The sequence below is a fragment of the Ursus arctos genome, unplaced genomic scaffold (genome assembly GCF_023065955.2).
Source record: "Ursus arctos isolate Adak ecotype North America unplaced genomic scaffold, UrsArc2.0 scaffold_14, whole genome shotgun sequence".
NCBI classification, from domain to species: domain Eukaryota; kingdom Metazoa; phylum Chordata; class Mammalia; order Carnivora; family Ursidae; genus Ursus; species Ursus arctos.
Genome location: NW_026622808.1, coordinates 64,644,499 through 64,671,751, shown reverse-complemented (window position 1 = coordinate 64,671,751; position 27,253 = coordinate 64,644,499). Strand labels below are relative to the sequence as shown.

The window sequence follows — 27,253 nt, the reverse complement described above, 5'->3', positions numbered from 1 at the left end:
CTCTTCTTCCTCAAGATTGTGACTTTGGAGCCCATCCCCTAACAGTGGTGTAGGGGGCTTTGAAGTCCCAGAATAACAGCAAAGGGCAGCAGGTCAAGTTTCTTGCCTGTCCTGTCCATAGGGAGGCCATTCCTCGGGCTATTTGTAGGAACATCTTGACCTGGCCTGGCACTTGCAGCCCTCCCTGGCACCCTGGCCTTGGTGAACAGAGGTCCTCAGTCTGGCAAACAGATAGGAGTAGGGGGAGCTGCAGAGAGGGAGACCAACATGGACCAGGTAATGAGACAGGGAAGGGTACAAAAGAGTGGGAAGGGGAGAGGAGGCAGCGGGAGTGTGCAGAGGAGAGAGCCACCTGTGAGAGTGGGGATGAGGAAGAAAAGAGAGCACTAGGAAGGGGGAGGGGGAGGGGAGACAAACTGTTGAAGAGAGGAGGATGGGGGGACGGATGGGGGCTGCTGGAGAGAGAAGGGGTCTCAGAGTAGTAGACAGGAGAGGAGCTCGCAGCCATCCCCCTTGAAGTTACAAGTGCTCACCAACCAGGAGTCAGGGGCAGATTGTCCCACTTCCCAGTGCTGCCCAGGACCCAAGGGCCAAGTGGAAAATCTAGTGAAAATTCCAGTCTTTTTGCCAGAGCCCTGGAGACCCCACTGTGCCAACTGGCCTCTGCTTAGGCTCCTTGGGGTTCTGGGGACCGGGGCCAGGTTTCCACTGTCCTCTTAGCTCCCCACACCCAGCGAAGGCAGGGCTCCCTTGTCCTAGAGAACCACAGGCTCTCCTAGGTAGGGAGAAGGATCTAGGGCTCAGACTCAAAGCAAATATCTTCTCCATGACCTCCCTCCAAGTAGATCAGCAGAATCTTCTTGTATGCTTCCCTGCACGGGGAGCTTATTTCCCCCAGGGCAGCCCAATCCCTCCCAGAATAGTTCTAAGAAGTGAGGTTTGAACTGTATATGATGAATGAGCGGGAGTTAACTAGAAAAGAGGGGAGAACAGGTGCTCCAAGAAGAAGGAAGAGCAATACAAAGGCCCTCTCTGCTGGACAGGCTCACAGTGGGTCGAGATCTGAAATCTGAACGAAGCCCAGGGGGCTGCAAGGAGGGGTTTGGTGATGTAAATGAATCTGGAGAGGGGGCAGCCACCAGTCCCCACAGGGTCTTCGAGGCAAAGTGTGGGGTTTAGTCTTTATCCCTGGAACAATGGGAGCCATTGGTGGTTGATGCTGGGGGCAGGGGGATTGGCTGGTGGTGTTGGTGTTGGTATTCAGATTTGCATTTCAAGAATATCCTTCAGTCTGAGGCACCTGGGTGGCTCAGTCATTAAGCTTCTGCCTCAGCCCAGGGTCGTGGGATCGAGCCCTGCATTGGGCTCCCTGCTCTGCGGAGGGCCTGCTTCTTCCTCTCCCAGTCCCCCTGCTTGTGTTCCCTCTCTCGCTGGCTGTCTCTCTCTCTCTGTCAAATAAATAAATAAAATCTTTAAAAAAAAAAAAGAATATCGTTCAATGTTTTGCATAAAAAAATGGACCAAAGAGGACCAGAACAGCAGCAGGGAGTCCAGGGAGGAGGCTGCTGCCGTGGTCTGGGCACGAGATAACGGGGGCTTGGGCTGGGGGCAGGGAGCAACAGGGGTATGGAGAGGCAACCAGATTGCAGACCCATTAGAGAGTAGAACAGACAGGGCTTGTGTAAGATGGGGCTGGTGGGGAAAGGGAGTTTGGGGCAGAATTGACTTGACTGATGTCAGAACCACTGACTCTCACTGGTTAATGTCTCAAAATACTGATTCCTGGACCATCCTGGAACGATTGGCTTCAGATCCCTAAGGATGAAGTCTAGAATCTGCATCTTAAGAACATGTTTCTGGGTTATTCCAAGAATCAGTCCATCTGCCATGGGCAACCGCCTAGGGTTTGGGCCACCCTGAGTCCATGCCCCATTTTACAGAGGAAAACATAGGTCCCGGGAGGGGAAAATACTTTTCCAGGACCACACAGGATTGGCATAGTAGAAATAACTAGCAAGAGGCATCTGACACACAATGCCCATTTGAGGTGTCCCTTCAACCCGGTGAAGAATCTGGAGCATGCTCTGGGATGGTGAGAAGTATAGGCTTTTCTGCACAATGACCTTGGTTCAAATTCTGACTTCACCATTCTGTAGTTGGGTGATGCCGGGCAACTCACATCGCCTCTGTCAGCCTCCAGGTCCTCACCTGTACATGGACACAAACTATGTGCTTCAAAAAATAGTTGTGGCATTTGCACTTGAAAATGTGCCCAAGGCACCTGCATGTGCCCAGTAAAGGGAAGCTCTGATTATTAAAGTTCAATCCCACCCTACAAGGGCAGCCTGCAGTATAGACAGAGGCAGGAGCAGTGTGTGTGTGTATGTGTGTGTGTGTGTGTGTGTGCGTGTGCGTGTGTGTGTGTGCATACGTGTGTGAGGGGAGTGTTTTGAAGAGTTGCTTCCCCTGGCCCACACCATGTCCTTCCCCCTCGTGACCTATCACAATGTCTAAGAGCCACGATTAAAGCCACATTTCCCTGGGCACAATTTTGTTTGGTGCCTTTTTTAGCGCAGGGGAATTTTGCAGTGGAGTAAATAGAGGCCAGGGAGAGGGAAAGTGACCTGCACCAAGTTCCATGGGCGGGAGAGGCAGAATGAGGACCCCAGCCCGGGGAGGCTGCACCACTCACTGGGGGAGGGGTGGGTGGGTGTGGGAGCATGTACTCCCCACAGAGCCTGGGGAGGGGGCTGAGTGATGCGCTCTCCATAATCAAGGCGCAATCAGCGCTAATCAGCGTGTTCTTGAAATAGACCCAACTGGATGGGGGAAGCGAGCAGCCGCCTGGTTTGTATAGCGGCAATCAGAGGGAGGCAATTTTAGATCCATGGGAAAAACAGCCCTTTGTCCAGGGACTCTGCCGAGCTCTTCGGAGCCCACTGCAGCTTGGAGATAAAAAACACTGCATGGGGGCTGCAGCTGCCCTGGCCCAGGAAGGGGGGCGTTTATGCAGTGGGTCCAGCTGCTTCCAGGGTGAAGTCCAAACTCTTTAGCACCTTGGCTGGGCACCTACTATGTGCTGGGTGCATGGACAGCTTCCATTTCTTCCCCTGCTTTCATTTAGCGGGGGGAATGGAGGCTCAGAGGTGGTGGGGCTTTGCCCTAGGTCACTGGGCTGGTAAGCGCCAGAGCTGGGGTGGGAATCGAGTCTGTCTGACTCCAAATCTTGTGCCAATTCCTTTTATGGGGTGGGGGGCACCATTGGGCCCTTGTAGACATTATCTTAGGTAAAGCCAACACCCTAATGAAATTCTCAGATCTTGCAAAAATCTCTAGGTTTGAGGATTATTGGTCCCAATTTGCAGATGAGGCAAGTTGAGGCTCAGAGAAATGAAGGGACATGCTGAAGGTCACCCAGAGTGTGTGTGAGTGGTAGAATCAGGATTCGAACCCACATCTGTGAAATGCCAGAGCCCACCACTTGAAATCACTAAGCTCTGAGCTTCTTCAAAGACCCATCCCCTGACACCACCTCCAGGAAGCCTTCCCTGCTATCGGGGGCCACCATCCTCTTCCCTTTGACTGATGCTTAGGTATCATGGAACTGGGTGGGTATGGCTGGGTGGCAGACTTTGTGGGGTTTTTGGTGACCCAGCATCTTTCTCTCTTCTGTTGGTATCAGTGCCCCCCTGATTTCCTTTTGGGGTGGTAACTCTCAGGTAGAAGGGAAGCTCCCAGACAGGCTGTGAGTGAGGTGGGAAGTGCTCTGAGGTGTGAAGTGAGAGCACAAGGTGTGAAGTGCTTTTTCATAAGGAGAGAATGCATGAGAGGTGTGCAGGCAGGCCTGGCAGGAGGCCACAGCTGTGGTCCAGGTGACGCTGGACGGTCCAGAGAAGTGACTGAGACAGAGGAAAGTGGGTGGATTTGAGAGATTTTGAGGACGAAGAACTAAGGAAACTCACCGACTGATTGAATTTGGGGAACGAGGAGGATTTCTCACTTGACTAGCTGGCCCTACGCTTCAGTCATCCTTGATTCCTCTCATACCCCACTTCTAATCCACTAGGAAATCCTGTTAGTTTACCTTCAAAACGCGCCCAGAATCTGATCATGTCTGCCCTTCTCTGTCTCCGCTGGCCCAGCCAGCATCATCTCTCGCCTGGATTGTAACAGCCGCCTACCCAAGCCCACCACTGCAGCCAGAAGTTCTCATTAAAACAGAAATCAGTTTACATCCTTCTGCTCGAAACCCTCATCTCACATCTACACCAGCCTCCCAGGTCCTTTGTCGTCTGCCCCCCCACCTCTCGTACCTCACGTTTATACTTTCTTCTTGCTCACTTTGCTTCAGCCACCACGGTCTCCTAGCTCCAGAGAAGCTCTCACCCCAGCGCCTTTGCACATGCTGCTTCCTTCGCCTGGAACGCTCTTCCCCAGACAGTCACAGGCTCTGTCTATTGCTTTCTCAGTGAGACTTTCTGTCACCATCTGGTTTAAAATTCCAACCCTAACCCATACTCCTCATTCTCCCGTTTACCACTACTCCACTTTATTTTTAGCCAGATCATTTATTATCTTCTGCTATAGTCTGTTTACTTTTAAAAAATATTCATTGTTTTGTCCTCCCACTAGAATGTAAGCTCCTTGAGGGCAGGGTCATAGTGACTGCTAAATCATATTTGCTAAATGAAGGAAGTTGTTGAATGATGGTGTCATTTATTGAGACTGGGAGGGACAGACTGGGGGACATGGGGGTTAGAGGAGATGAATTTAATTGGGAAAACGGAGTTTGAGAGGCCGCAACAGACACCCAAAAGGAGATACCCAGAAGGCAGTCAGATATACAAGGTCCTACCTTTGTTTCCTCATCTTTAAATTGGGCTAATAATCCCAGCTCCCTCAATGGGCATGTGTGGGTAGGGTAGGGGAGAGTCTAATGAGATAAAAGGAGTGGCAGTAATTAGCACATAGTGAGCCCTCAACCAAGGGCAGCTGCCTTGCAAGTCTGCTTCCTTCTGTCCTCAAACAGCGGCAAGAGCTCCCTTCAAAATCTCTGCCTGAAGATGTTGGAATACCGGCATAGCCCAGAAATGTGAAGAATCTGAGGCCCAGAGGAGGGGTCCTGCTCCATTTGCTTCTCCCTCATCCCAAGGCTCAGAATCCCCCAGGGGAGGCTGGAGCCAGAAGACCGAAGGAGTGTTTGCGGTGGCGACACCCCCCCTCCCTTCTCCCGCTCATCATTTCTTCCAACCATGTCAGAATCATTTCTCATTCACCCTGGGTCTGCATTTGTAACCAACCTCCAAGTGGTGAGGAGAGGATTTTTAAAAACAGCTTTATTGATTTTAATTTTTTGGAATATAAAAGCAATAGATGCTCTTTGTTAAAGAAAAATTAGATGGTACAGAAAAAAGGGAGAAAATAAAAATCAGCCCAAACGTTATCATCCAGAGATAATCATCCTCTACATTTGTTTAGCCTTCTCATCTCTCTTCGATATTTTTGCGTCCCAATGTGTTGGGGGCAGGAGTTGAGAGACGACAGAGGAAGGAAGGGGCTGGGGGGAGGCTGGCTGACAGGGCCTGTGTAATTGCTGGTACATGGTCAGGGCAAAACCCACAGCCTGGCCCACGTGCCCGGTCAGGCCCTGAGGGGCTGCCCTGCCCTCCTCATACCTTATCACCATTGCATATTCACCTAACTACGACCCCGGGGAACATGAATATTTTCACTAATCATTTTTCCTGTTCATTTGGAGCCTATAGAACAAATGTCATAGAGCCACTGTCTTGTTTAATTCTCAGAATAACTAAACGAGAGCATTCCTGTGATTAGCTCCATTTTACAGATGAGGAAACTGAGGCCCAGGGAAGCAGAGTGACTATTTTCAAGGCAGACAGAGAGTTGAGAAATAGGACATGGGTCTCCTGATGCTGGTGGGGGCCCTTCCGAAGGTCGTCCTGAGAAGAGTGACTTAAGAACAAGATTCTATGTGTCAGCCACATAGGGTTATTGTCTCATTTAATGCTCTCAATGTCCCTGCCAGAAGGGCTCTATTCTGTCCATTTGTACAGATGAGGAAACTGTAGTCAGAGAGTGAAGTCACTTGTCTAAGGCCACAGGGCCACTAGTGGGGAAGTTGAGAACTGAAAGCGGGTGTGTCTGGATGTTGGGGTAATGCTTCGAACGGGAGCAAGGGATAGGGCAGGGTGAGAAGGGTGAATTGGGTCCTTTTGTCAAGGGCAGCCTCTTTGTCCCTTGTCTGGGCACCCAGAGAGGAGCCTCTGGACCCTGGAGTCCCAGCTCTGATTCCAACCTCACTAGTCAGAGCCCGGACGGTGGGGAGGGGGCTTTGGTTTAGCAGCAGCGCCACCTGGTGGCTTATTTCCTGCCACCAGTCTGCCTGAGCCCGGGACCCCAGGTGGGAGGGTGGTGATGAGGGCAGGGAGGCCCAGGGCCCAATCTTCCCTGCTAGAGACCCTGGGCCACCCCAATAGCCACCTGGATAGAGAAAAAAACAAACAAACCAAGGACTCTGGGTTTGAAAGTCCTGGCTTTGAATTCCAGCTCAGTCTATGTGACCTCGGGTAAGTTCCTCCCCTACCTCTCTGAGCCTGTTTCCATGTCCGCAAAATAGGAATAAATCAGAGTTGCAGAGGTTGTGTTCATTATGGAAAATACCCGAACCTATTCCAGATGCATGGTAGGTGTTGAATAAACGATACTTTAGGTGATCACTGATACTTGCCCGTGCTCTACTATTTCCTCTGTCCCCTCTCTCTGCCATCCACAGATCAGGCCCAGACCTCTCTAGTGGGCCCGAGCTCCTACTCACACCTGGCTACCAGAGCCTGCTCATTCCAGAAATGGTTGGCTTTGGAAAGATACTCAAAAGGAAGACAGAGGAAATTCCAGGGAGAATAAGACAAGCATTGGCTGGTTGGCATGCCCAGGTGTGGGATCTCCCGAACAGCCAAGCCTGCTCCACTCTTGTGAGGTCAAGGTCATGGAGTCCTGTGCCCAGGCACAACTTGCCTGCTGTCTCCCAAGGTTTGCAGCTCTGGTTGGGCCTCCCCATCGCTGCCAGGCAGGCTCTCCCGGTCCTCATGCCCAGTCATCTCAGCTCCACTCTCTATGCGCCACCTCCCAAAAGCATTTCCAAATTCCCTCCTCCCCTTTCCTCAAGGCTACATCCTGCAGGGTGCTCCCCAGATACGTGCTTCTCACAGTGACCCTAAGTACCCCTGGAACTCTGCATGGCTCCAGGGCCCCCCAGTAATGACCAAGGGCTCTGATAAATTTTTACAGCTCTTGATGGCCCCCAGCAACTCTGAAGTGCCTCCCCAACAGTCCTTCATTTTTCCCAACGGTCCCCTAGAGCCCCCATACCCACCTGCCAGTACGCTCAGCTCTTCGTAACTCCTCAAGGGCTCCATCTCCACGTAACTCCGGCTCCTTACTCAGGACCTCTCAGGCTCTCCTCTAGGTCTCCAGGGTCCCAGCAGTCCTTTCCATTCTCAGTGCCTCTCACTAGCCCCAAACATCCCTTTGTCCATCTCAGTGAACCCCAGTGATGTTCTATCATTTCTGGGATACTAAGGAGGATTCCAGAGGTCCCTAGTGTCCAAAAGATTATTCAAGGCTCCTAGAGACTTTTCGACCTTCTCCACCTGGCCTCCACCATCTGTTTCTCCACAGCCTGTAAATGATTCATCAGTGCTGATGGCTGTGGTGGCATCAGAGGCTCCCAAAAGTGGTCTGTGGAAAGTGCATGGGCCTTGGAGCCAGAACCCCATGGGGCCGCTGCCACAGCTCTGCTGTTAACCAGCTCTGGGACCTTGGGCAGCTGATTTAATTTCTCTGAGCCTGTTTTTTTATTGGTAGAATATGAACACCTTGCCAATCCACAAGGTGATTGAGGGCAAGATAATACTTAAGAAGGGACCCAGCATGGTTTTCAGCACTGAGTGGGTCTTTAGTGTCTGTTGATTCCCTTTCCTGTGGCCCCCCACTCCAGGGCAAGCCAAGCACTTGTTCACTAAAGGCCCTGTCCCGTGGAGCACTCACTCTTGTGCCAGGACTTGCACCAGCTGCCATTCCTGATGGACACGGTGTTACCTACCCCCTTACTCTGAGAAAACAGGGAGGGGCCACCCTCACAGCTGGTGACGTTACATGAGGGGTTGTAAAAGCAGACCAGGGATGGGGAGGATTTTAGTTTCCACCATGTTTGCCCAAAGACATTTTTCTGCCTCAACTTTTGCTCAGGCTGCTCCCTCATCTCAAATGCTCTGCCCTACCTGGCAAAATCTTCCCATCCCTCAAGGTGCAGCTTAAGGCCCACATCCTTGGTTAGGTGGTTGGGTTCATGGGCTCTATTTAGACCTAGCAAACTTTGGTCCAGTCCAGCTTCTCCACCTTCCAGGAGGCATATCTGGTATCACTTTAGAGGGCAAATTATTTACAGTCTTTAAACTTTAGTTCCTCCATGTGAAAAATGGGATTAATAACACTTTCCTCTTAGATTTGTTGGAAGGCTCTGATGAGGTAATATAGGTATTATACACCTGGAACATAGTAAGTGCTCAGTAAACAGTTCTTTTCCTCTGCTTGGCTCCAGCACTCGGCTCCTGGCACATTCTGCCCCATAGTTTCTCATGCCGGTGGTTCTGGCCTGGAAGCTCTGAGAAAAGTGCATGTGTATCCCCTGCAAAGTGGATCTTATTCAGAAGTGCCTCTCAGAAGTGAGAGGCAGAGAAGGCCAAGAGCTGACAACAGATTGACTTTGCCCCCTATTGGGTAGCAAGGTGCCCTAGTCGAGGATCCATTTGATTTTTAACAGCCTGAGAAGGTGCAGAGGGCTTCTAGGGGAACCTGGAGCCAGCTGTGTTTCCTCCCTGGGTCTCATTTTCTTCACCCTTCTCCCAATGGCTAAGCCGAGGCCCAGAAAAGCGGACAGACTTGCCCAGAGCCACACTGCAGAGCTCAAACTGGCTGGAGAAGGCCGAGACTAGGAAGAAAGAACGGCTTCTGTATGCATTTACCCCTGTCCAGAGGAGTGTGGACACCTGTCCTCTTGACCCAGAGGAGCAGCAACATTCAAGGAAAGGGGCTATTCCACGTGTCTCAATATCCCTAGTTCAAGTTCCAGGGATGGAGCACAATGGGTACTCAGTGAAAGCCTGCTGAATACATAAACTTTTCCAAAATTTGCTGCCGTCAGCAGAAAGTGTTAGCTCTTTTGTGCCTGATTCCCATTCCCCTCCATCCTGCCCCAAATTAGAGGAAAATCTCCTAGGTCTGAAGTAGCCTTTGCCTTCACTTCCAAGGCTCCCTCTGCTCTGGTTATTTGCAGTGCCTAATAGAGCTGGGCTGCAGAGTCATAACCGGCCAGCAGAGTCACTAACACACACTGAAGCCTACAGGATCTACTGGGTTAAATAATGCCATAGGTTACCAATTCTGTAAGCTTAAGCGTCCACCAATCAGATTTCCTGGTAATGAGGGAGACCCACATTTCTGTGACCCAAACTCTTTGTGTCTTGATGCTTTGTACCACTTTCAGACATGAGGAGGGAATAGTGGCAGACAGGTGACTGTACCAATCCATGCGGCTCTATGAAATTATGACGTTCTCAGGGTCCCTCTGGGGATCAGAGATTTTCTGAACCTGGAACTCTGACGCCTTCCCTATAAGCAGACGTTACCACCTCAGAGAGTGTGAGAGGCCAAGACAGTTTACGGTGGGTCCTGAGATCAGGGATTTGGAGCAGAAGAGTTAAGCAGAGGAGGAATGAGCAACAGAGGAATGAGCAGACGCTGTGTGTAGCTGACCGTACTGTGCCATGGACTGGCAGGACAGAACAGGCTCTGTGCCCTCCAGCAACTCTTTGGAAATCCCAGATGCAGAGTTAGAGATTTTTGTCTAAGTTCTCAGCAATGCTACACTTTTAGAGCTTGGGCACTGTTCATTCAGGATGATAATTACTGGTGTGAATACAAAGCTTTACCAGTCCTACTCAGAGCTCACAGGATCTTCATAATCACCCTGAGTTTGAAACAGGAGCTACTATCTTCTTTATAGAGATGAGAGAATTGAGGCTGGCAAGGGCAGATCCTGGAGCCCAAACCAGGGCTGTGCGCTTCAAATCTCCATGTCTTTCCATCCCACCTTGTCTGCCTTAGACATGCAGGTCTGCCTTGCGTGGCGGGTCCATGAGCTCTGTGGCAGCCACTGTGGCCACGATGAGGCAGCTGCTGCCTTCTTTGGGGCTCACAGCATGAGACACAGGAAGGCAGAGTGATGAAGAGACTGGGCTTTGAGTTCAGACGGACCTGATTTCTCTGTGCCTCGATCTCCCCTATCTGTAAAGTGGGGGAAGTAATACATAAAATGGGGAGGTGCCTGCTTTATGGGATTGTTTTGAAGAGTAAAGAGACAACTTCTGAAAGCACCTAGCCCAGAGCAGACATTCAATGTACGCTGAGCACACGGCAGGAAAGGAAGTACGGGCTCCTGAAACAGCCCTGGGTGCTTCTAACTTGTAATCCTGAGTTGAAACGGCAGCCACCGAGGATGGAACTGAGAGGGTGTTGCAGGTGCAGCGAGCAGGCGATGAAACCCGGGGAGGACAACTCGATGAACACCACTCTGCTAGGAGCCACCACATACAGTTTGTTCATTCCTTTAATTTTTAAAAATGAGTAAGCAGACAATCATGTGCCCTTTGAATACCCAATAAAAACGTTCATTATGTAAAACAGTACAACCTTTTTCATTTTTTAATAATTCTGTAAATATCTCAGAAAGGATGTATTGTTTCTAATGAATATCAAAAAGTCACCACAATGACATTTCCCCTGCCCCCATGTTTCCCTCCCTGCCCCACCCCAAGTTGCCCAAATACTAGTAGGAAATTACAAAAAACAAAGAGCAAAAGCCCTCCCTCCGCCCTGCCCCATGAGTAGTGCTACGGGAGTGAAATGTTAAGTGCCACAGGTACAATGCAGTGCGTCTTGTCCCTAGGTCTCTAGCGAGGCTTCAGAGCTGTAGGTGGAGAACCGGTAGCAGCAGCAGTGGGGAGTCTCCCTCCCCGGGACCTGGTGGGAGAACAGTAGACGAGGACAGACACAGCAGAAGGCTCAGCATGAGGCCCGATCCTCCTGGGTCCACTTCCTGGGTCCACCAGATCCGACAGCTCAGGGACAGCCAGGCAGGCCTGGGCAGTGTGTGCAAAAGGGGGCCCAGAACCAGGCATCCCAGCCCGCCCTGGGGGGCACTGGGCATCCCTTCTAGCAAACTCGGGCTTCAGATGGGGGCTGGCCAGACCAGAGAAGCTGTCAGTTTGGAAAGTTTCAGGTGAATCAAACATGTGGGTTCCCTACAGGAAACTAAAGCCTTGGTTTGGAGAAAGCTCTTGTTTCCACCAAATAAAGCTGGGGACATAAAGGAAAAGGATAAAGAATGCACCTTCCCTGTCCCCAAATAACTCAGAATCCAAGACAAAGGGCTGATGAAATCCAATTAGAGAGAGAAGTCAGGCAGAGAGGTCTGAGGCAGCATGGGCCTCGCCCCCACCAGCCCCAGGCCTGCACAGAGGGACGGATGAGAGCCCAGTTCTCCTCTCCAGTATAAGTGCTGAGGCTTCTCAGCCTCCCTGGGGAGGGATGCAGGTAGGATGGCTCCCAAAAAAGGGGTAGGGAGAGAAGTTTCTGCTGGTGATAAGAAGAAGGATAGGGAGGACTGAGAGGTAGCAGGAAAGCAGGAGAGAGAGGAGGGCAGAGGACAGTAAGAGAGAGAGGAGGCGGCAGGCAGATGAAGGGGCCAGAGGACAAAACCAGGCTCCAGGCCCTACTGGGGTTCCTTCCCCTGGGAAGCTGGTGGAAGTTCTTAGACACAGATCCTGGCTGGGGCAGCGGCAGGACAGGCAGCTGCAAAGGAACAGCAGCTGCTTCCGACCCCAAAAACCAGCACGCAGGTAACTCCAGCCAGCCCAGGGAGGATGGAGAGGCAGACATGACAGGGAGAGCAGATGGACAGGACAGGAGGAGCCCTGTAGTGGGGGCTGAGGACCTGGTCAGACTCCAGAGAATGGAGCCACTCACAGATGCATCAACCTAGAGTTTAAGGGGAAAACACCACATCATTTCCATGACAAACCTGATTTTAAATAAGCAGGGGGAGGCTTCAGAACAATTAAAGGTCAAGGTCAAGGGCAGGCCTCCCAGCCAGGGAGGCATACCAAGAGAATCCCCAAGAGAGGAGGCCAGGTTGGGAAGGACCCCAGAGATTACCTGATCCTGATCCAGCCCTCCCCATTTGGGAAATGGGGAAACTGAGGCCCAGGGAAGGGATGGGAGCACCCAAGGTCACTTAGTGGGATCAGGGCAGAAAGATCACTTTCTCTTCTCTGACACAGCCTTGCTGTCTGCAAACCCACTGCTAAGAGGTTGGGGATGGCGAAGGCAGGATTTGAAGGCAAAGCCCTCCCTGGGGGCATGAAGGAGGGGCAGCTGCAATGGTCAGGGACGAACAGGGGACATGGACTGGTCGGCTAAAAGGCTGACAGAGATCAGGCATCACTCCCACCCCACCTGCCCCACAGCCCAAGTATAAAAGTTTGACCATATGATACAACTTCTCCCTAACCCCTAGAAAACATTGGTTAAAACCGTCCTAGCACAGAAGATTCTGCTAGTCCCTGTACAGTATTATCTCTTCATAATGTTACTTACATGATAACTGGGGGCAAGGAGGGGAATGGGACTTTAAACCAGAGTGTACATGGCCACCTTAAAATTAACTTGTTAATAAATCCTGTGCAAAACGAGCAAGCCTCTATCATTAGGTGAAGTACGTGTCTCAGGTATTCATTTATACACACGGGGTCGGGGGAGGGAAGGAAGGAGAGGCATCCGAGGTGGCAGGTGTGGCTCAGAAGTGTGTCTCCTTCTCTGTGATGGCTGCAATGGTCCCATCGCCCTTGAGTTTGGCGTCACAGTCATTAACCGTCACCGTCCGTAGGCCTGCCCCAAGCTTGCCCCGCATTTTCAGATCTGCGCTGGGGATGGTCAACTTCCGGAATTTCTATGTGATTGGAGAGAAGAACTGTCTGAGAGGGACTGCCAGGGTCTGGGCGCCTGGCTCGGCCTCTCCCAACTGTACCGGTAGACACTGCAGGCCATGGAGCCAGCAAGACTGAGGTCTGGGCCTCCTCACTGTCACTTAGAGCTCTGTTCTGCAGGATGAACTGACCTCCCTGGGTCTCACTTTCCTCTGGAAAATGGGGACCACAGAGGTACCCACTCCTGGGGTTTGCTGAGGAGTGACGAAATGGCTTGCAGAAGTGCTTAGAATTGTCCCTGGCCTACTGTGGGTGTCATTGGGGCTGACTGCCTCATCCCTTCCTCCAGTGCAGACAGAGCAGCTGGGCTTTGAATCTCTGCTCAGCCACTCACTAGCTCTGTTAGGCAGCTCACCTAACCTCTAGGAGCTGCATTTTTCTCTTCTGTGGAATGGGAGAACAGTGCTGGCCCGAGAAAGGTGTTGCAGGAGGGAGCTACAGCACCTCTAGGGCTGTTTCTGTGATTGCCAGATACATGGGTATGTTTCCCACAAAAGGGATGTCATCATGGGGTCACTGTGGCATGTGCCGCATGCTCCTTGGGCCATGTGTGAAGATGGGAATATTAGCACAGCCATGGCCCCATGCTACCTTCAAAGTTGTCAGCATTGGGCTGGGCACGGATGGTGTGGCTGTCATGCCTACTGTACCAAGGAGGGAGCAGAGGTCACAGGCAGACTCCCGATGCAGGCTTCTGATGCCAGGGTGCTGCCTGGGGCCCCACACTTCAGGTTCACATATACTCTGCAGGGTCCATCAGGGGAAGGCACTGGACCAGGATTTGGGAGGTCTTTTCTGGGCATAAATCTTTTCCATAGGAAGGCTGCAAACACTTTTGGAGGTCTGCTTTTTCATGATCAAGGTTCTCTCTTCTCTTCCAGATGCTGCCATGCCTAAGAGGCTGACTCTGTACAATGCACAGGTGGGATTAACAGGCCAGTTCCCCCATGCTGAACACCATCTGTGTGCCAGACGCCACAACAGGACAGGACTGAGAGCATGGGCTTCAGAGCTGGGCACTTGGGTTTGAATCCCAGCTCTGTCACTTCACCGGGGCAAGAAACTTAAGCTCTCTGTGCCTCAGTGTCCTCATCTGTCAAAGGAGAACAAGGGTGCCTGCCTCCTAAGATTAACACGAGGCTCAGTTGTGTTGACCTTGCCACAGATGAGCACAGATTCTGCATCTTCTCAGGTAAGTACAACTGACCCCATTTTTCCTTCCAGAACCTTCCTGTCAGCTGGCAGAACCTTCTGGAAACAGGGGGAGGTGAACTAACTGGCACAAGTTTCTCAGTAAGGAAGGCCTGGAAATCAGGTTTGCTGTCGTTAATAAAGCTTGCTCTTGGTGGAGGCAGGTGCGTGGGCTTAGAGAGATGGAAGCAGCTCAGGAAAGTAGCCTCTCCTTCCACCTGCCTACCCTCTGTCCCTCCATGCCAGGCCTGAGCGAAGCTCTGGAGGATTCGCAAGGGGACACTGGGCATTCCTGAATACCAAAGGCCACTGAAAGTCTGGGCAGGGGCCTGCAGGGACCAAGGACATGGTTTGGTTCCAGATCAGAACTGACTGCCCTTGACCTACATTCCCTGCGAGAGCCAAGGAAACTTTCTCAGGGGGCGTGAGCAGGCTTGAGAAAGAGACTTTCCCTCTTGGCTTGGTCTTTCTGGCTGGACATGTGGCTTTTTTCTGGAACTTAGGCCCTCCGGTGGGCAGGCAGGCTGGGTGAAGCCGACTCTGAGCTTGCACTCACATGTGGATGTTTGCACACACATCCACTCCCATCTCCCTTTGGCCTTGTTCTGGGAGAGAAAGGTGAACCCCTGAGATCTCTGGGGTGGCAGTGGAGCAGAGACAGGGCCCCGCAGTGGAGCATAGCCAGTCCCAGCAGAGGAAGGAGACAGCAAAACTCAGGTGATGAGAGCTCAGAGCTTCTGCTCTGCCACTCTGAGGCTGTGTGCCCTTGGACAAGTTGCTTCACTTCTCTGTGCTTCAGCTTCCTTATCTGTGAAGTGGGGGCAATAAGAGCCTCCACCTCACAGGACCGCTATGAGGATTAAGTGGTGTAGTGTTTGTAAACAGAACAGTGTCTGGCACACAGCAGTTTGCTAAATGAGTGAGAAATTGACTCAAACCATCTGATGTGCCAGCAGGTGGGAAAAGAGGGTAAAGAGCTGGCGAATGCTCTGGAGTAGGATGGTGTGGCTTATAACTCTACCAGCCACCAAGGGACCACATGCAGCACTGCTGATGGGAAATCCACAGAGACAGAAAGGGGGTGTGAGGTGTCTGGGGTGGGAACGGGGTAAACTGTGAATGGGCAGGAGTGTCACCTTATTAGGGTGACAGACATGTTTTAAAGCTGATTCATGGGGATGATTGTAATATGCAGAACAAAGAAAGTTACTACAAAAATCACTGAATTGTATACCCCAAGTGGGCGAATTTTAGGATACATAAAACAAACTTTAATAAAATTGTTTTTAAAAAACTTGGTATCTACTATGGAAATTAGTATGAAGTTTCCTCAAAAAATTAAAAATAGAATTACCATATGATCCAGCAATTCCACTTCTGTTATTTATCTAAAGGAAAGGAATATACTAACTTGACAAGGTAGGTACAGCCCCTCCAACGTTCACTGCAGCCAAGACATGGCAGTAGCCTCAGTGTCCATCAGTGCATGAAGGGATAGAGAAGTTACGCCCGTACGCACAATGGACTATGTATGACTCAGCCACAAAATAGAAGGAAATCCTGCTGATGGTGACAACATTCATGGACCTTGAGGGCATTACGCTCAAGTGAGATAAGCCAGACAAGAACAAATACTGTATGATCTTACTTATATGCAGAACCAAAATAAACAAACAAACAAGACCTACCCGAGCTCAAAGATACAAAGAACAGACTGGTGGTTGCCAGAGGTGGGGTAGTGGGATGGGGGGGGGGTGAAATGGGGTGAAGGGGGCCAAAACATACAGACTTCCACTTATAAAATAAATAAGTCATGGCGACGTAATGCACAACATGGTGACTATAGATAATAATACCGTACCGTATATTTGAAAGTTGCTAAGACAACAGATCTTAAAAGTTCTCATGACAAGAAAAAAATTTGTCACTGTGTGGTGAGGATGTTAACTAGACTTAAGGTGGTGATCACTTCACAATACATATAAATATTAGACCATTATGTTGTTACCTAAAACTAATACAATGTTACATGTCAATTATATCTCAATTTAAAAAATTGGGTTCACTAAGTTTTGGCTGTGTGACGCTCATTTTTGGTTGAGTGATTTCATTTCTCCGAGCTTCAGTTTCTCTACCTATTGGAGGCAGAAAATGAGGCCAGCACCCTGGTTTGCTCTGAGGACTAAGGGAGATACGTGCAGAGAGTCTAGCATGGTGACGACACAGAACAGGTGTTCCCCAAATGTCAGACCCTCTCCTGGGGATGAGGTCCTTCATGAACTAACAGAACAGTAAAAGCGAACGCTTGGTCACTCTGTTCCAGGTCCCAGTCTGAGTGCTTTCCCTCTACGAACTCATCGAGTCCTTATAAAAACCTCTTGAAGTCAAGAACTGCTGGTGTTCCCATTTTACAGATGAGGACACTCAGAGAAACTGGCTCACCCTCCAGGCCTCACAGAGATGACTTCACACAATGATAACCTGCCAGGGAGGGGCTGGCCGTGGCTTCCCTGGGAGACACGTGAGGGCTCATTCCTCACACACTCATTGTTCGGAGAAGACCCACGGACTTGCTCCCGCTCTTCAGCCAACTCAGGGCAGAGTCAGGCCCCTACGTGCTTCAGGGCCCTCGGAGCCGTCCTCGCCAACCCGCCACCCCTCCCCCCACCTGGGCTGTCTCACCTCAGGCAGCGTCCCCTCTGTCTTCCACAACTTGATGAAGATCCAGAGTGGGATACAGAGCATGGAGGACAGGGCCATCAGCCAGCCGATGCTGTAGCCCCAGGTGGGGTAGGTATAGATGTTGTTGTACTTGAGAGGCTTGTATTTGACCAGGAAGAAGATAAAGATGCCCTGCCGAGAGACGGGGAGAGGTCCTTGGGGGCCAGGCTTCGGCGACAGGCCCAGGCCCAGGCCTGCACGCAGGAGACAAGCAGGGCGAGGGGTGTCGTCCTCCCCCCGCCCCCCGCCGTGTGACAGCCCTGGACGGGCGAGCCCTGTGCTGGCTTGTCAGCATCAGACACACAGGGAACAGACTCCCACAGATCCCAGTACCTCATCAGGGCTGTGAGACCCTTCCCACCCCAGGAGCCTTATCCCCAGCCTCTGCCCGGTCGGGAATTTTCTAGCTCCTTCTCGGGACAGCTTTCAAAGTGGCCTTTGCAGAACCACGACGGTCTGTGAAGATGCTCTACGACACTTTGAATGCCAAGAACTGGGTGAAGAGCAGTGGGGTTGTGTTTATTAAACACGAAGACCTCTCCAAGGTGTGGCCTGAGGGGCAGAGCATGAGCTCCAACTTTACCTCAGTTCTTTGGCTTTCTCTGTTAACAGCAAAGCTAAACGTTGTCTCTCATACGATCCTTTGCCCTCATGGAGGCGGGCCCCAGCCACTTAGCTTGCAGGTACAGAATCTGAGGCTTTGAGAAAGGAGGGGACTTGCTCATGGTCACACAGCAAGCTGGTGGCAGAACTGGGATCCCAGTGAGGCCCCTCCCTGGCCAAGCCCAGAAATTGTCCCCACGACTCCAACCTAGAAAGCTGTCAGGTGCCTTGGACTCTCTGAATGCACAGAGGGTCTCCCAGGAAGCCAGCACCTCCTCAGTTTCAGCCTCGGCCAGGCTTGTGGAGCTAGAAGGGGAAAGTGGGTGAGTGGGCTGGAGGCAGCTTCTGGCAGGGCCCTTACCGCACAGATCCCGGGGGTCACAAGCTTCCAGCACCATTTAATGAGCGACAATGGCCGATAGCCAATCATGTCTTCGATGTTATCGTAGAAGCGATTGCTTCCTGTCCAGAATAAAACAGACAGGCACACACACCCCAGAGAATTTTTGTACAAGACTCAGAGGGAGGCTAGGGATGTTTGCTTTCCCCAGCCCGACAGACAAGTGACGGCAGGGACCTTATTTACCGCTTAACAACTACCAAGATGTTACATATGTGAGCTTTCAGAATACACTGCAGCAGAAGGAATTCTGGTCCGATGCTGGGAAGACCCTTCCTGACCTTGGGCAATGAGGCCCAGGAAGCAGTGAGTAGGAAACATTTCTGGGAGAAAGGTGGAAGATGGTCCCTTTGAGAGGCAGGGCCAAGGCCTGGCTGACCTACATGGGGGCAGGGGGCAGGGCTCTGAAGGGGACAGCCTGGCTGGGCTGCTAATGAGTGGGGCAGCCCGCTGGGTGGTCTGTTCCCAAGCTATGCACCCAGTGGGACTATCCATCATCACTGAGTCCAGCAATCCTCATCCACTCATTCGGTTTAGGAAATAGGAGGACCAGAAGGCAGGTGCTGAATGAGGGCCAGCCACTGTGCTGGCTGCTTTGCCCACACTATCTCCTATTTGGAAACATGGTGAGGACTACCCCATTTTACAGATGGAGAAACTGAGGCTCAAAGGCAGAGGCACTGGCCCAACGTCACAGTGCCTGAGTGTGGAACCCCTCCCTGTGCTGCAGGGGTATAAGAACAAGAAGCTCTCCTGACAGGTGTGAAAGGCTGAGCCCCTGAGGGGAAGAAGGAAGAGGTGGATACAGATGGAGACCAGCCGCCTCTGCGCTCTGAGCCCACATGGGCCCCAGGCATCCATCCACGTGCTGGGCACCATGACAGGCTGCTGGGGTGTGGGTGAGCCCAGCCTCTACTTACCATACACCCAGCCGATGCAGACACACTCAAAGATGGCCACAAAGAGAAGGCACATCCCGCTGGCGGCATAGGAGTCGAAGAGCTGGAAGATGTACATACCGCCCTGCAGAGCGGGAGGACACATACATGGACGGAGGGATGCAAAGACACATGGGAGAGCAGGGTCGGCCAGCTGGCCTCGGAAAGGCCCTCTGCTCGGCCCTGTGGCTACCATCAGCCAAGAGCCACTTCCACCAGAGCAGACTGCTTCTTTCTAGTCTCTCAAAACACACCCTTTGCACTTGGGCACCCCTTAAGGTAGCACCCTCTGGGGTTGCTGGGCTTGCGAAGGTTTGTCTTGTCTCTGCTCCCCAAAGGCCAGAGACAACACAGAAAACCTGAGACTGGAGGTTGGGCAGCCTCAGCCCCTTTCCCTGTTGGCTCTGACAGCCTCCCCATTGGCCTCCTTGCCTTGAGCCTCACCCTCTCCAGGCCTCCGCACATCAGCTTTCACTAGGACCTTTCTGCCATGCAAACCCATCATGTCACTCCACGGTCTAACCTTGCCCCTTGGCTTCTGTCAGCCTACCAGTCAGAGCAGCCCTCTCACTTGACCCTGTCTCCCCTTCCTCCCGGCCGACTTCCACGTGCTTCCCCCTAACAAACTAAGGGACAGTCTCGCCTCTGTGCCTTTGCACATGCTGTTCCTTCTTTACTTGGTAAGTTCCTTCACAGCTCAGCTCAAATGTCAACTCCTCCAAGAAGCCCTCTCTGACAGCCTTGTCTTCTCCTTAGACTCTGTAGCACACTTTATGGATTCTGTTTTTTAAAAAAGTTTTCCCATCAGCTGCTCTGTTAGCTCTGGGCTTCTGCTGGGGAGGCCCCCACATCAGTTCTCTGTGTCTCCTGCCAGTACGGGGTCTGACTCAAAGTGGGTCTCCAATAGATCCAAGCTGAATTGTGTGGAGTGAGAGCCCTGTGGGAGAGGGACTCTGAATGGCTCGTCCCCAGCTGTGTCCCTGTTTCTGGTCAAGGACTTGGCGCACAGTAGGTGCTCAATCTTTGTGGGGTGCAGGGATGACGTTGGCCAGCTCTATGGTGTATACATCTGTGATGATGGACTTTAGGGAAAGGCCAGGGAGGTATAAGGTCAGCTGGCCTAGGTGGTCAGGAAGGGTTCTAAAAGGAGGGATGGCGTCTGGGCAGGCAGAGGAGGGGCAGCCAGCTGCAGCTCTCAGAAGGGTTGGGATCTACATAGAAAATCTTTATAACCCATGACAGCCCTTAAGGGAACACAGTCAAGAGTAGGAGAAATAAAGTGGAAAAGGGAAGGAGGGTTAGGTTGGGGGAGGTAAGAGGCAAGGACAAAGCCTGGACAGCCTCCTGTATCTGCCACAGGGACTTACTTGGAATTAAGCTTCTGGCCTGTGCTCCCATGGCCTCCAAGGCCTCCTCCTACCCTCTGAGACTGCACACGGCTGGGACTGTTTGTTTCCTCACTCATCTCTTCAGCTGGATTTGGGGCAACATCTCGATGCCCAGAGGGCCAGACAGATAACACAAGGGAAAGAGGTGTGCCGGGTGTGTGACACCAGGAAGTGGTGGGGCTGGTGCTAACTGGCCACACATTTGGCCACACAACGCTGGTTGAAAGTTGCTGGGAGAGGCAGCCTGTGTGCGGCCAGATCTGCAGATTTTTCTAGGAGATGCCAGAAATCCAGATTTTCATGAGAAGTCCTTCTCTTCTTAATTGTTGTCAACCTCTTCATGTTCTTAAGAACGCAGCAGGGGTGAGACAAAGGGGATCTCTGGGACATATCGGGTCTAGGGCCTTCTGCTGGTGCTGGATGTGGTGGATATTCAGAGCTCTAAGAGTAAGGAGCAGGTCTGAGGCTCCTCTCTGACTAGGAATGCGCTTGGCCCTCTGAATTAAAAGCTCAGACCAAGCTCCTAACTGCTCTCCTGAGTATCCTTCCATGAACATCACGTGTACACGTGCAGCCCTCTCCAAGTACCAGGTTCTGATTAACTGCTTCCCATGTCTCGGTCCACTTGATCCTTACAGTGTGTGTAATTACAAGGCAGGCACAACTGCTGTCCTCAGTATTCATAGGGGAAACCGAGGCACAGAGCAGTGAGAACGCTTACTGCAGTTCATCCAGCTAGCCAGTCGTGGGACTGAGGATTGAACCTAGGCGGTCCTGCTGCATAGCCCATGCTCTTAATTCTCCACCACACTGCCGTGGTGGAAGATAAGAAATCTGTGGCCTATTTTTTCTCCAAAGCCGAGCTTTAAATGTGTATAAATGAGGGAGAAGATCCTGGAAGCAATTACTGTGAAAGCTGAGGCCGACATGGCCCATTTGGCAATTTGAACTTCTCTGGTGCAATCACTCACAGATATTCCTGTATGGAGGCAGAAGGTTGAATTGTGAAGCCCAAGTGTCTGCTGATTAACGGTCAGCACAGTACTATTTTCCTCATGGGCCCCAGGGGCCATGAGGCAGCCCTGGGCAGATCCATGGCCTCAGGTTGAAGGGTGGGCATGGAGGCTCTGCAAGGGGGGGCACCCAGGGCCAGAGGTCCAGGAGGGTCTTCCGCCAGCCTGCTCCAAGTCAGTGACACCCATGCCAATGCCTGCTCTTCTTGTAGCCCTGTTCCCATCAGCTTCGTTAACATATCACATTAACCCCCCAATTTGTATGTGACAAGGACTCTACTTTGTGTAATTAATCAGCACTTAATGAAGCCCTGCTCATTGCAGGGCTGGTTTCCCCGTGTGGGGAAAGGAGAGATGGAAACGGAAAGTGCCGCACCATTCATTTGCTCAGAGCTGATTATCACTCCCATTAATGTGACAATGACTAGGAGCAGTAATAACACCGGCCACCATGCCCTGAGTGTCCACCCCCTGCCAGGCCCCAGGGGCACAGAGCTGGGCAAGGCCAGCTCCTGTCTTCATGGACCTCGGGGCCTGGTGAGGGAGACACAGGTGAACGGGAGAGGTCACTGAGGGCGGGACAAAGGCTGGGCTGAGCCTGGAACAAAGCGCTTGAGGAGGGAAAGCAGAGGAGCCTTGCAGGAGGCACCCTTTGAGCTGAGAAGCAGGGGATGAAGAGGATCCACAGACCAACCTCAGTATCACCTCCGCTGCTTCAACGGACTGGAGTTCCCTCATGTCTTTCCATGTTTCTTACAAAACCTCTTCTTGTCTCTAGGCAACAGTTTTCTGTTTTTTTTTTTTTTTTTTTAATTAATTTTGTCAGTGTGGGGAGAAAGATATCTATCTCACCTTCCCAAGGTACTTGCAAAAGTACTTATTAGACAGGATGGCTACAGGAGGGGAGAGAAACATGGTGTCATGAGAGTCTTAATGTGGGGGGTCATGGTGAACTCCTCCTCACGCACAGGCCCAGCGGAGATGGGAGACAAGGGGGGCTGGGGCTCAGACACACGGTGCCTGAGGTGCCAAATGTCTTCATGCATGTCTGTTCTCAGTGATCTTCCAGAAAAGCCTGCTCTGAACTTTGGGCCAAGAGCAGTACCTAGTTGAGGGGTCTGTAGCTGACATTGTCCCTTTCACCCAGAAGTACTGTAAGGGTGGATGACTACCAGATAACCCCAGTCTTCTCTGTGAGTTTTACTCCCCGCTGGTAGCCACCATGGTGACCGTAAGCTGAGCATTCACACATGTGAAGACGTGTTCAGGGCTTCATGAGAACTTCCAATGATCTCCACAAAGAGAAGAAAATGAGTCCTAGAGAAATACTGGACCTGGCCAGGGTCACACGACCAATCCCAGAACTGGGATTTTCGTCAGACCTGCCTAACCCAGAGCCCGGGCACTTAACCTTCGTGTTACCATGTTCACGTTGCTTACTTGTGTCCACATCACTCACCTCTGTGAGCATCACGAGGCCCAGAAAATAGGAGATGACGGACAGAGCCAGGATGAGGAGCTCCCGCCGGTAGCCCCTCCGGAAGACCTTGGGGTACATGTCCACCACAGCAGTCACGAGGCTTTCCACGCACACAAACTGGAAAAGGCAGATAGGACGGTGTCGGGCCCGAGAGAAACCCTGTTCTTAGTGTCCCCAGCTCTGGACAAGTGCTACAGGCCTAACCCCTGGGCTTCCCTCCCACTGGGCCTTACCTTCCTTTCCACACTCACACTGACAGAGGGCCCGAGAATAATAACAATGCGGGCACTTCCAGAACTCCAGCAAACCCATGTAACAGATGAGAACACTGAGGCTCAGCAAGGGGAAGTAACCTGCCCAAGGTTGCTCAGCAAGGAAGTGGCAGAGTCAGGACTTCAACTGGGGTCTCTTGACTCGAAGGCTAGTACTCCTTCTCCCCCGTGCTTCCTGTCATGTGCCTATGTGCTGGACCCTGTTCTGGGGTCAACTACTTAAATGAGATGCTGTCTGGGAGGCAAGATGGGAGTCTCTGTAGCTGTTCTGAGAGCTCATTGCTTGGCTAGGGGCAGGCTCTGGTCAGTCTCTGTGAGCAGGGTTTGATTCCCTCATTCTCTAGGACTGTGAGAATTCCCCTGTCCTTTGCTTCTGCTGGGAGGTGAGCTAACACCCAGCTCCTCTGTTTCTGCTATGGGACTCTCTGGGCCTGCCCAGACTGTGCAGGCTAAAGACGGCAGAGCTCGAGCCACCGTCTGCTGGGCCAGACACACGGTATCCGTTCTATTCCTACTCACGCATCAACACCTAGCCCGCATATCCCAACACACCCATCGGCCCCCTCCCTGGTTCTCCCAGCACTGTGGGCAGATCTCCTGCATAAGCCTTTTCCTGACTGCTCCTCTTTGCCCCCAACTTGGGCAGAACAGACCCTTCCTCTACTCTATACCCAGGCCACCCCCCACCTCACTTCATGGTGCCTGTGGAGCTTATATCTATCTCCTTACAACGTGGGACCCTGGAGGGTAGGGACCATGCCATTTTCATCTATTCCCAGTGGCACAGAGGAGATGCTCAGAAAAGGTTTGATAAATTAATAAAAATAACAATAAATAATGGCAAATACATGGTGCTTGTTGTTAGCCAGGCTCGTTTCTAAGCAGTTAACAAATATTGATTTATTTAATCTCTATAGTACTATTACTATCCCTGTTTTGTAAGTGAGGACGTGGAAGCGTAGGAGGTAAGCCACCGGCCCGAGGACACAGAGGTGTTCAGTGATACAGCCTGGGTAGGAACCAAGGCAATCTTATTCCAGAGCCTGGGCTTTAAGCACTGTGCTGGACCACCAAGACAGAGGGAAGTAAAAGAAGTAAAGGATTCCTTTGCTGATTACGCAGGATGTGGAGACATTCCCTTCCCTGGAGCCATTTTTTGGCCCCATATCTTTTCCAAGTCATTTCTACCTCCTCAGGAAAGGTTATTTCCAGCTTCACTGTGCAGAGAAAGGGACCAAGCATAGAGAGGTGAAGTGACTAGCCCAGAGCAACACAGCTGGTAAAAGCTGTGGACTTGGAACTCAAACCCAGCCCTGTCTGACTCCAAAGCCCAGGCTCCTAGCCTCCGGGCTACCCTGCCTCTACTGTAAGGCTGGCTGCAGTCCTCCTGGACTGCAGGGCTGGACCCCTCCAGGGTCCTCAGGAAAGGAAGAAGATGCGACTCAGGGAAAGCTGTTTATCCAGGACCCAAATTGAAGAGACATCAGAGCATGTGGGCTAAGAGGCACAAAAACCTGGGTGCATGTTCCAGCAACTCACTCAGCCTCAGTTTCTTCATCTGCAAAATGGGGATGATAAAAGCAGCCCCCAGTCCATATGGTTACTGTGACAGAGAATGGAGGGTGTGGCCCAGGCACGGAAAGTGCAGCACACATGGGGGTAAGCAGAATAGCCATGTGCCCACTAGGCCCCCAGGTCCCCCTTGCTAACAGAGCATCTCAGCCAGAGTGCTGGCTCTGCTCAACACCCCCAGGGACTCAGAGCTAAGGCCCCACCCAGCCCCCACCTCCCTCTGCAGGACAGTCACTGTCACGCACAAGCTGCCGATCCCTCCCGAGACCTCTGCCTGCAACAATGGAAGGGAAGATTATCAGCAGAAACACCTGGTACTTCAGCAGCTTGGCTTAGCAGTTTCTGAGAAATCATCCAGGGGAGGAAATTGGACTTGGCTGGGTTGACAGACACACTGTCCATGAGGCTTGGGTGCTAAGCGACTTGCACAAGGTCATGGGTAGAGGACAGCACCTTGCCAACGGAGTCTGATGGTAGAGCCACTGGCTTTAGGTGGAAGATGTTCACTGGGGCTTTTGCCGTGCTGGAACAGCAGGCAAAAGTATAGATTTCAGAGAGTGGAGAGTGACGGAAGACCATGGGATTCTGACTGGAAAATCAAGAACAGGACTGGAGGAGGGCTGGGAGGGCAGGCTGGGGTGAGTCTTACAGTGTGAGAAGATGAAGTGCATGCATTCTGGGGCGATAAAGGAAAATATTCGCAGATAAATTGCTAGTTCTAACTATACACTCTTCACTGAGGAAGGCAGGCTGCCAAGTGGAGGGTGGGTGGGGAGAGCCCTACCAACAACGAGAAGAGAACAGGCGGGTGGGATGAGGGGCAATGGGCAGCTGATGGTGGTGCCAAGGGACCCATGTGGCCACCTGGAGCATGTTGGGGGGCCATAACATAGAGATGGAGGAAGGAAGGAGAAGGTACTTTTCTGTGTTCCTGTGTCCTGCATGATTTGGCTGGGACAAGGACCCGTGGTGGTAGAGCCCTTGGATACCATTAACCATAGCCCTCTCTCTGAGAATTTCTTCTGCTTGCTAGGTGGTGCTATTGGGCAGAAGTATTTTCACAGAATGCAAGTATTTAGCAATTTTTTAAAAACTTGGATTGGGAGTTGGGAATTTCAGGTAAGGAAAAGTGTGTTTGGGAAGATGTGCAAGGACCCATACAGGTGTTTCTGGGGGTGATGGTGGAGATCACAGTGTGCTGCGAGAGCATGGTGGGGACAGCAGGCACAACCAGCATCCAGGTGCTGGTAAGGCCCCTGAGCCGATCCTAAGAATAGCATCTGGTCTCCCTGCCCTCCCAAGCCTGGGATCCCCCTTACCTGGCTGTCCAAGCCCAGGAAGATGAGCATCATGAAGAACAAGGTGGCCCACAGTGGGGAGAGAGGCATCATGGTGACAGCCTTGGGGTAAGCGATAAAGGCCAGGCCGGGGCCTGGAGAGGAAGGAGAGAGAGAGAGGAGTGCTGGGTGGAGCTTGGTCCTTCACTCAATTTTTATTTTAATCAATCATATATCCAGTGCCTCCTTTGTGCCAGGTGCTACGCCTAATTCTCCCTCAAATTATGTAAATCTTCCAGCCACCCTATACAGTTGGTATTATTATGATGTCCATTATGAGAACGAGCCAGCTGAGGCACAGAGAGAGTTAAGAAAGGGTCAGGAGGGGTCAGGATTTAAACCCAGGTTGGTCTGACACACAGACTTCTCTCTGCACAGTTCTGTCTCTACTGTTCTCACTGGGGCAGACATGGGGGTGGTGGCTTATTATAATGCAGATTCTCGGGCCCACCCCAGAGATTCTGATCGGGTCAGTCTAGGGTGAGGCAAGGACCAGGCACCAGGTGGTTCCAAGCAGTAGCAGGAGTCCAGGCTTGGACGAATGCCGTTCTATCCCAGGCTGCCTCTTTCTTTGGTTCCTCCCCTCATTTCCCGGGTCCACACTCACTTATTTTGGCTGCTCCAAATAGAAAGCTTGGTTAGCATGTCCTGAGGATGAGCTTTATTAATATCAGGGGAGAGATACCTGATGTTCTAGACCTGTAGCACAGTGGTCAAGGGCATAGGTTCTGCAGTCAGATGGCCTGGGTTCAAATCCTTGTCCTTTACTGTGATCTCTATCTGTTTCCTCAGCTGAAAAATCAGGATAATAAAGTCCTACCTAATAAAGTGGTTTTGAGAATTCAGTAAGATGATGCAGAATATGGAAAGCACTTAAGGTAAATGTTCAATAAACATTAACTCTGATTATTATTTTTTTCACCTTAATTAAAAGCAACCTTATGAAAGTCTAATTTACCTACAATAAGCACTCATTTTAAAAGTGTACAGTTCAATGAGTTTTGAAATACATATACCCAGATAACTACACTCAAGATATAGAACATTTCTATTGTTCCCTTGGGCCCCTCTGTAGCCTCTCTATCCCCATTCCCTGTCTTAGCTCCAGGCAACCATTGATCTGATTTTTTTCCACCTTATATTAGCTTTGCCCTAAATATAGGAGTAGAATTGCTGGGTCATATGGTAACATATGTTTAACTTTCTAAGAAATG

At 51.5% G+C, this 27,253-nt stretch overlaps 1 protein-coding gene across 1 annotated transcript in view; it reads right to left on the bottom strand.

Moving 5' to 3' along the window:
- Positions 1-10,669: 10,669 nt before the first annotated feature.
- The window catches only part of SLC6A11 (solute carrier family 6 member 11), a 126,260-nt gene continuing 109,676 nt past the window's right edge, over positions 10,670-27,253 (bottom strand). Inside the window, exons 9-14 of the mRNA XM_026501363.4 lie at positions 26,022-26,134; positions 22,838-22,975; positions 18,960-19,062; positions 18,001-18,101; positions 16,998-17,168; positions 10,670-13,087 (exon numbers count right to left, since the gene is read on the bottom strand). Of these exons, the coding sequence (XP_026357148.1) occupies positions 12,935-13,087; positions 16,998-17,168; positions 18,001-18,101; positions 18,960-19,062; positions 22,838-22,975; positions 26,022-26,134 (779 nt within the window). The 3' untranslated portion in view covers positions 10,670-12,934. The remainder of the gene's footprint in view (positions 13,088-16,997; positions 17,169-18,000; positions 18,102-18,959; positions 19,063-22,837; positions 22,976-26,021; positions 26,135-27,253) is intronic.